The sequence below is a fragment of the Stegostoma tigrinum genome, chromosome 43, assembly GCF_030684315.1.
Source record: "Stegostoma tigrinum isolate sSteTig4 chromosome 43, sSteTig4.hap1, whole genome shotgun sequence".
Classification (NCBI taxonomy): domain Eukaryota; kingdom Metazoa; phylum Chordata; class Chondrichthyes; order Orectolobiformes; family Stegostomatidae; genus Stegostoma; species Stegostoma tigrinum.
Window position 1 is genome coordinate 12,958,294 of NC_081396.1, and position 9,700 is coordinate 12,967,993.

Below are 9,700 nucleotides of genomic sequence, written 5' to 3' on the forward strand. Positions count from 1 at the left end.
CTGGCAGGCATTCCAGGTTCCTACAACTTACTGCTTGAAAAGCTTCCCTCGCACATCTCCCTTAAACTTTCCCCCTCTGGCTTCAACCTATGCCTCCTTGTAATTGAAACTTCAACACTGGGGGGGGGGAAGCCTTTGACTATCTACCCAATCTATACCCCTCATAATTTTGCAGACCCCTGTAAGGTCTCCTCTTGGCCACCATCTTTCCAGTGAAAACAAACCCAGTCTTTTTAACGCTTCCTCTTTGCCAATGCCCTTCAGACTGGTTAACATCCTGGTGCACCTTGTCTGCAGTCTCTCCGAAGTTTCTACATCCTTCTGGTAGTGTGGCAACCACAACTGCAAATAATACCCCAAGTGCAGCCTAACAAGGGTTTTATACAGCTGCAACATGAGTCACTAAGTTTGCAGGTGATACAATGATCGGTTGAGTTGCGCATAGCATAGAATAAAGCAGAATACATTGCAAATCTGGGTGGGGAAATGGCAAAATGGAGTTTAATCCTGATAATATTGCAAGAAGTTCGAGATGGCAGTTAAGCTTCACTCATGGCAGCGTTTACCCATGCCTAATTTTTACATTCATGACTGAATGGCAAGGGTAGCAAAATTTATAACAATAAGCCTGTTGTCAATTTGGTTTGGTAAAGTTGCAACACATGACAAGCAATGAAATCACAATTCTATAGAAATTGTAGCCTGTGGGCCAAACCTAAGCCCTGCAGAGCTGCTGCACCCGATTGTGGCGGACAATCAAAGAACAAGTCGAGGAGGACTGTACCTCATCTTCAGTCCTCGGTGATCATCATTGCAAAAGATGGGACTTGAGGAGTCTGTCGTTAGAGAAGTTTTTTATTGTTTTCCCCACGTAGGTGAACGAACAAGTGTTGCCCGCAACTCAGCCATTTAGCGATTCCTCTCATCACTCTAGTTCCGTGGCACAGTTAGTCAAGACAAAGTAAAGGATATAGATTTCCTTCTGAACCTAATGGCATCTTACACAATCTACAAGATAATCTACGTGAACGTTCTTTACTCAGTAGTAAGGGAATGGAACGCTTTGCCTGCAACAGTTGTAGATTCACCAACTTTAGGTACATTTAAGGCGTCATTGGATGAGCATATGGACGTACATGGAATAGTGTAGGTTAGATGGGCTTGAGATCCGTATGACAGATCGGCACAACATCGAGGGCCGGAGGGCCTGTACTGTGCTGTAATGTTCTATGTTCTATGTTACTGAGGTTAGTTTTCAATGCTAAAATTTAAAACTTTAAACAGCTGTGAGATTTGACTCTATGCAATCTAAATCAAGTAATAGTAAATGGAGGAAGAGGAGGAGGAGTACAGTCTCTGTTTGACACTGCCAGGGCCCTACCATTAACTGCGTACGTCCTGACGTGCTGTCCCTTCGTCAGCCCTCGGAAAGCTGATGATATCAAATAAACCTGTTAGACTTGAACCTGAGATAACAAGGCGTGGAGCTGGATGAACACAGCAGGCCAAGCAGCATCAGAGGAGCAGGAAGGCCGACGTTTCGGGCCTAGACCCTTAAGAAATGGCATGACTATAACATGGTGTCGTGTGACTTCCGACTTTGCTCACCCAGTCCAACACTGGAATCTGCACATCAAGACGTATCCAGTTAATGTTAGGGCCCTGGCAGTGTCGAACAGAGAGGATAAGGGGTTCAGGGACATAGTTCTTTGAAAGTTGCATCACAGGTAGACAGGATGGTTAAGTAAGAAGGCACTTAACGTGCTTGTGTTCATTGGTTAGATCATTAAGTTTGGATGTTATGATAAAGTTGTCCAGGACATTGAGATCACTTTTACAGTATTGTATACAGTTCTGGTTGTCATGCTGTTGGAAGTATATTATTGAATTTGAGAGCGTTCAGAAGAAATCAGGATGTTGCCCTGAATAGAGGGTTTGAGATATATTGGATAGGTTAGGACTTTTTCCACTGGAGCATAAGAATCGAGAGGTGACGTTACAAAGATTTATAAAAATCATGAGGGGCATAGGTAGGGTGAATAGGAATGTTATTTTCACTAGGGTGGGGAGTTCAAAACTGAAGAGCATATTTTTAAGGTGAGGAGAGAAAAATTTAAATGAAAACTGAGGGGAATTTTTTCACACTAAGGGTGGTTACTATGTGGAAATGAACTGCTGCAGGAAATGGTAGATGTGGGCTGTTACAAAATCTAAAAGACATTTGGACTTATACGTATAAGAAAGTCTTGCAGGGATACGGCCATATATAGGCAAGTTGGACTAGTTCAATTTGGGAAACTCGATCAGTGTGGATGAGGTGCATCGTGCAATATGACTCTACAGCATAGACAACAAAGAGGCTGCAATATGATTTATAGTTCAGATTGTTTTCTATCTTTTCAATTTCTAAACATTTTGGCAAATAGACTTAATGGATATGTCACACCATTTTTTATCTCCTCTCTGATTCTACTCTGAGTGCCAGCATAAATAAACGGATTGATGCAGGAGCTCAATAACTGAAGCATATATCCACTTTGTTGAACAATAAATATGGACTTACTGACATCAGAAACAGAGGAAAAAGGAATATTTGCAATCCGAACATAAATAATTGTCACAAAGTACAACAAATATAAAAGAATGAAGCTTCCCGAGATGCCAAAAAGTAAAACAATCGATTTTCTTCGCTTCTCCATCTCTGGATCACTCTCATTCTCTCCATTACTATGCATCCGGAATCTCCTGCGGGCTCTATTGGCTGCAACAATATGTCTAACAGTCAAAGCATTAAGCAGTACAATCAGAATGAATGGAAGACACGGGGTTACAATGGAACGAATCCAGTCATAGGCAGCCCATTCTGGTGTTGTATAATATTCTATTTTATGACCACAGAACCGGGGTGTTTTATCAATTATGTATATAGGCTCATATGCAAAATAAGTGGAGATATTTTTCAGACAACACAGCACTGACACAATTCCAATCACACACGATGCCACCTTCTTGGTGCAATATTTTAATTTTAACTTTTGGCAACAAATGGCCACAAATCGATCGAAGGTAAAAGCAACCGTTAACCAGACAGAACTGTCAATGACTGCAAAATTTATAGAATTGCGAACACTGCACACCGGTGTGAGAGATAGGAAACTCAATTGAAAATAAATGCCAGCAATCCGGTTAAATATTACAACTGTGATCATGACCAGGAGATCTGTCACTGCCATCGACACAAGGTAATATGTGATACACATAGAGAGACCACATTTTCTTCGGGACAGAATCACAATCACTGCCAGATTTGCTGCAATAAAGAGAAAGAAATTTGTAGAATTATTGTCATAGAGTTTCTCGAAACAGAGAAAAGGCTTTCAGCCTATTTAGTCTGTGTTGCTTCCAAATAATTGTCTATTCTGAAGCCATTTTCCTTCATGTGCTGGAAAATATAAACCCTTATATGCATTGGCTCATAAGTGTACATCTAAATTTTTTCTCTAAAAAATAAGAGGGTACCACCCTTACAAGCAGTGAATTCCAGATTCCCAGCATTAGCCTAACCATTTTATCTGCCTACCCTTCAGCATTAATCAACGAGTGGACATGTACATGAAGGACTCTCTGATCTTCACCCCAGACAAATCAGAATTGCATCTAATATTTTCATACCACAGGTTAGACTGAGTGGCTTGTAGTTTTCTTGTTCACACCTTGCTCCCTTCTTAGCTAATGATGCAATATTGGTCCTCTGACAACTCTACTGTGGTCAGAGAAGACTTGAAAATTATGATTAATGCCCCTATTTCTTCCCTGGCCAATTCAACGGACAGGATAAATTTTATCCAGCTCTGAAATTTATCTCCTTAAGACTGCTGCTTATTTCTATACCCACATTGTCCATTCCATTAGTGAACGCTGATACAAGGTATGAACATAGGGAGAGTTCTGTGTCATCCAGCTCCACACAATTTCACTGTAGTCTTTAATAGTACCTACTCTTTGCCTCAAAGTGCATGTACATTGAAGATTAGCTATTAATAGCTACAGATTTTATTTTACCTGCTAATATTCTTTCATGCCCACCTTTTTTTTGCCTTTTTTTTTATTCCGCTTGTAGACTCTGTACTCCTATATAGCTTCTGCTATTTTCAGCCCTCGGTATCTGCCACAACTTCCTTTTTTCTCTTTATCCAATCCTGTGTATCGCTTGGTGTTATTGTCACAGGATTTGTTGGTCCCATACTTTATTACAACATTGGCCCTTTACTCTTTCAATTCCTTCTTGAAGGCGTTTCACTTGTCTGACACAGATTTATGTAAAATTCTCTGCTCCCAGTCATCTCTTACTGAATCACAATCTTTCTGAGCACTGCCCCTTTGTCAAGTGAAGATAAATGAGCAGCACTCCTAAAGTTTGTGATTTTAAATAAGCCTGGTTTTGTGCGAACTTGTCCACCCCAGTCCAACAGTGGCACCTCCACATCATTGCTGAATTATGACTGACCTTGTTAAAATTATCCTTCCTTCTGGTTAGAATTTTGATTTCTAGCCCATTCCTACCCTTGTACCTCAATGATCATGAATCTAATGGAGTTATGATCACTGCCTGCAAAATGCACACCCACTCATTCCATCGACAAAAATTATGTCCAGGACAGTTCTCCACCCACCCTCCCCCATCCAAATGGCCTTCTATCTATCAACTTATGAAGCTCTCTTGGATGCATTTTAAGTATTCCACTCCTAAACCTTTTACAACACAACTACCTGAATAATGTTGTAAAAGCTGAAATGCCTTACTCTCACTACTCTGTAACCTTTACAGTTCCCTGCCAATTTACCTGCTGTGTATATCTCCCAAGTGTTAGGGGTCTGTGGTATAATCCCAGCAATGTAATTACTCCTTTTTGATCTCTAAGTTCTACACATGTGACTTCATTGTGTAGCCTTCTAAAATTACATTCTTCCTAACTGATCTAATTGGTTCCATGATACTCCCCTCTACATTTATATCCTTCCTTGTTTCACCTGAAGAAGCTGTATCTGGGAATATTAATCCTGACCCTCAACCGTGTCTCAGTGATAGCAATTACATCATGCCTCAAGTTTAAATGTGCAGTTTCAAATAATCTGCCTTGTTTGTCAGACACCTTGCATAAAAATAAGTACAACACAACCTTTCCAATCTCACTCTGGCACCTCAACCGGTCCCCAATTCCTGTGCTTTCTTGACTTCCTTGCTGTATCTTCAAGTTTTGGTTGTTCACTTACCATATTTGAACTTGCTTTCTGGATCCCACCGTCCTACCAATTTGGCTTAACCTGCTCCCCCCCCCCCCCCCCCCAAACAACACCAGCAAAAATCCTCAAGGATACCTGTTCACCTCTCAAAGCAGTCCCAGTGCCCTAGAAATGTTAATCACACGTCTGTGCCCAGGCATTCTTCTGTATTAAGTCTCTCTTGTTTTTCTCTACACGGATCCAGCATTGGCACTGTAAGTAATTCAGAGATTACTAATTTTTAGGTCCTGTTCTTTGATCTACCTCTTTGTTCCCTAAACTCCACTTGCAAGACATTATCCTCTTTTCCTAGCTATGTCGTTGGTACCTACACGTATTATGATCTCTGTTGGCTTTACCTTCCCCTTCAGAGTACTCTGCAGCTGTTCGGTGATAATCCTGACTCTGGCACCAGGAAGGTATTATTCCATCCTGCAATCTCTTTTGTCAATCTCTATCTGTTTCCCTGATAATTTAATCTCCAAATAACTCAGTCCTCCTCCTTCTCCTTCCTGTCTTGTGCAGTGGATCCACCGAAGTTGCCATGAAATAGACTCCAATGCTTTCCCCTGCAGTCTTCTTTCCCAACGATGCCCAAATCTGTTAGATTGGGGGATGGACACAGGGAACGCGTGGATTCTGCTACTTGGTCTGGTGATTACCCAGGTCCTTCCTGCCTCTTTAGTCTTTACTTGTGATGTGACCACTTCTCGCAACATGTTTCACACGGCATGCTTCGGCATCGTGAATGTTCCATGGTGAACTCAGCAGATGAACAACTTCCAAAACGCGTTAACAGTTTGGGGCTGGAGGAACAGAGCAGGCTAGGCAGCATCAGGAAAACCGACGTTTCGGGCAGTTCCTACTATCTCCAAAATGCGTTAGCCAAATGTTGCAGCTGGGCATACTTTCTGCACACATGCCCACTTGCAACAACCAACACTTCCCAGATTTGCCACGTAGCACAGGAGGAGCGTATGACAAGTGCAAGCTCTGCTGCAATGATTTGCTTTAAGTCCCGTAAAAAGGAATAACCAAGAATATTATGAAATTACTTCCCAAGAGTTGTGTCCTGACCACACTGACTTCTTTTTTTAAAAAAGTCACGAATCAATCATGTCTTTTATTTGTGATGTCATTGTTTGATTTATCTTCAAAATAAAACCTAATACTGCAGCTTTTAAACTAGGACTTCCCTATTGCTACTCGGTTGAACGTCTAGAGCTGTGCCCTGGATCCTGGCTTCGAGTTATCCTATCTCTGGCTCCGTCTATCTGCTGAAAGATGGAACCTTACAAGCAATAAGCCACAAAACACCTTAAAAACAATGAAGCAATATAAAACAAATAACCCTTTTGCCATCGTGTTAACTTGATCACAACTCAAGTACAATAACGTCAAGGTAGCTTATTGCTCTTGTACCCAAAACAACTTTACCAACAATACAACTGAATTGCAGCTCCGCAATTGTACTAATTTAAACAGAATTAACACTATCGTGCCACCGCTTTTCCATCGTGCTCCAAAATCCCAGAAACGCATTATCACCCAACAGTGCGTCGCACAGGACGTGCTCTCTTTTGCTGGAACGAAGGTTGACATGGTGGTAATAAGATCATTGCTGATTCAACCTGGAAAAACACCCACCCGTGTCTGGATTTTGCACCAAGTTGAAAGGCTTAATCATGAACCTACGTTCAGAAAACACCTCCTTTGCCCTATGAACAACGGTATATTAGCTGCTTCACTGTTCTCCAGAACAATAATATAGCTTTCGATGGCATACAAAGTAAAATAGTCTGATACAGTTGATGGAGGAAAACAAAGAAACAAGCTAAAACTCAACTCAAATATCAATGAGTAAAACAAAATGGAAAACGCTGAAACCAAATAGTTGTAAAGAAGCCAACTTAAGTGCACAAACTAGAAAAGAATTAATTGTATACATCAATGAATTAGCCAAAGTGGTTCCTTTCAAATAACTAGTGTGCAACTAATCAGTCTTGGAAAAGTCTGCATTCTGCTTGCACAAAAATACTCAAAGAGAGGGGTAATAGCCTCCTTGTCACTTTGAGGAAGATAATTTGGTAGGATGCAATGGAAATTTCTTCACTGGGCCTGCAGCTTAAATCACAGATTAATGCATTGTTTTTCATCACTGCCACAATTCCTATGCCTAATATTGTCCCTTCACTAATTAATTAAATTCAGTCCAGTGATATTATAAGAGAAAAAAAAGAAAAAACCTTTCAATTAGTCATTTCAGGTAATTGTGATGCAACTGAAAAAGTCAGTGGTGAAATAAATCTATACACATCTAAACAAAATGTAACTTTTCACCCACAGACACAGTAGCAATAATCATTTAATATTTCACCTGCACTGAGATAATGGTGCTAGATCACAACTCAAGTACAATAACGTCAAGATAATAAAATGTGAGGCTGGATGAACACAGCAGGCCAAGCAGCATCTCAGGAGCTTTTGTGCTCCTGAGATGCTGCTTGGCCAGCTTTTGTGCTCCTGAGATGCTGCTTGGCCAGCTTTTGTGCTCCTGAGATGCTGCTTGGCCTGCTGTGTTCATCCAGCCTCACATTTTATTATCTTGGAATTCTCCAGCATCTGCAGTTCCCATTATCTCTGATACAATAACGTCAAGGTAGCTTATTGCTCTTGTACCCAAAACAACTTTACCAACAATACAACTGAATTGCAGCTCCGCTATTGTACTAATTTAAACAGAATTAACACCACAATACAACTGCTGGTATATTGTTATTGGAAATTGGGCAAACGCTACATTTAAAATGTTGAATATCACTACAGCCACAATAAGGTAGTCTAAATTTAGTGGCAGCAAATTCTATGGGTAATATGATAAACAAATCTCACATCAAAAGAGGTGAAATGGCAGTTCCAAAAGAAGACAGATTATGTCATTAATACCATTAGGTTACAGAGTCACACAACATAGAAGCAGACCTTTGGGTCCAACCAGTCTATGCCAAGCATAATTTCAAACCAAACTAGTCCCACCTGCCTGGTCCCAGCCCATATCTCTCCACACCTTTCCTATAATTCTCCAAATGTCTTTTAAATGTTGTAATGGTATCCACATCCACCATTTCATCAAGAAGTTAATTAGATGTGCAAACAACTCTGTAAAAAAATTGCCGCTCACGTCTTTTTTAAAGCCCTTTCATTTGATGTGCACCCTAGTCTTGAAATCATCCATTCTGGGGAAAAAGCAATCACCGTTAACTTTATCTATACCCCTCATTATTTCATAAACTTCTTTTAGATTGCGTCTCAACCTCCTAAGCTCCAATGAAAAACGTCCCAGCCTTTCTTTGCTACTCAAACACTCCATACTTGGTAATGTCCCGGTAAATTTCTTCTGAATCCTCTCCAGCTTAATACTATCTTTCATAGTATTCCAGAAGAGGTCTCACCAATCTCCTGTACATCTCAACATGACTTCCCAACTCTGATACTCAAAGCACTGAGTAATGAAGTCAAGCTTGCCAAATGCCTTTTAACCACCCTATATATGGCGCAGACTTCATAGAATTGTGTACCTGTATCCCTCGGTCCCTCTGTTCTACAGAACCACCCAAGTTATATCCATACCTGGAATACATCACCTTGATAAAAGAGTGAATTAAAATCATTATTGTTAAAAATTATTACTAATTGCAAAGTTTTTATCACAGTGAAAGGCTTTAAATTGTTGATTCACAGTATTTTGTTGAATAAAATTGGAGAAAGAATAGCTGTAATATGGAGAAAAGGAGAAAAAGAAATGTCTACCTGTAATTTTGAATATGAAGTAGATACTGGATGATAAAGGCAGTTAGAAACTAACTGAAACAATTTACCTGGAACTCCAGTAGCAGCTAGGATGGGATAATAAATGGCAAACACCAGGCCTATTGGTATTCCATGCATTTCTTTTCGGAAGCTTTAAGTGTGCCTTGCACGTCTCTGCAAAGTACTCTCATTTGTACCTGATGTGAGGCCCCTGGGAGAGAATTAGTTGGTTTCAATTTTACAGTCACTGAATGTATTTGAAGAAAAAACAAGTTGCAGCTAATGCTCACCTAGAATTTTTGTTTTGGTGAGACTTTTCTTTTAAAAAAGACAGGAATATGGCAAAAATTCTAAAAGACAGTTATGCAATGACCTCAGAATTATTCCAGCAAAATGTATTTAGAAAAAAAAAACACAACAGCTTGGGTATTGTACTTGTCCCTAAGTAGAAGTGTATATTACTGGCTAAGCACGAGGCATTTTTAAAGAGAGAAATGAGGCCAATTTCTCGCCTCTGATCATTCATCAGTATGATCACCGCATGGGTGTGCTTTGATTCCAAGTCTGCCCTCCCTCAAACAATTTCTCTCAAAAATGCCATAGAGTG

General features: G+C 40.3%; 1 protein-coding gene across 1 annotated transcript; it reads right to left on the reverse strand.

Moving 5' to 3' along the window:
• Positions 1–744: 744 nt before the first annotated feature.
• LOC125449031 (probable G-protein coupled receptor 139) lies at positions 745–9,235 on the reverse strand. The gene is made up of 2 exons (XM_048524604.2): positions 9,162–9,235; positions 745–3,310 (listed from the first exon to the last, which is right to left on the reverse strand). Exons 1-2 carry the CDS (start codon positions 9,229–9,231, stop codon positions 2,400–2,402), a joined length of 981 nt encoding a protein of 326 aa, XP_048380561.2. The 5' UTR covers positions 9,232–9,235; the 3' UTR covers positions 745–2,399.
• Positions 9,236–9,700: the final 465 nt, after the last annotated feature.

Bases quoted from the DNA above. Each gene is read 5' to 3' on its own strand.
- LOC125449031 (XM_048524604.2), bottom strand. From the start codon at position 9,231: ATGCATGGAATACCAATAGGCCTGGTGTTTGCCATTTATTATCCCATC. The intron at 3,311-9,161 runs GTAAATTGTTTC...TCTTTATTGCAG, and splicing joins AGCTGCTACTGGAGTTCCAG to CAAATCTGGCAGTGATTGTG.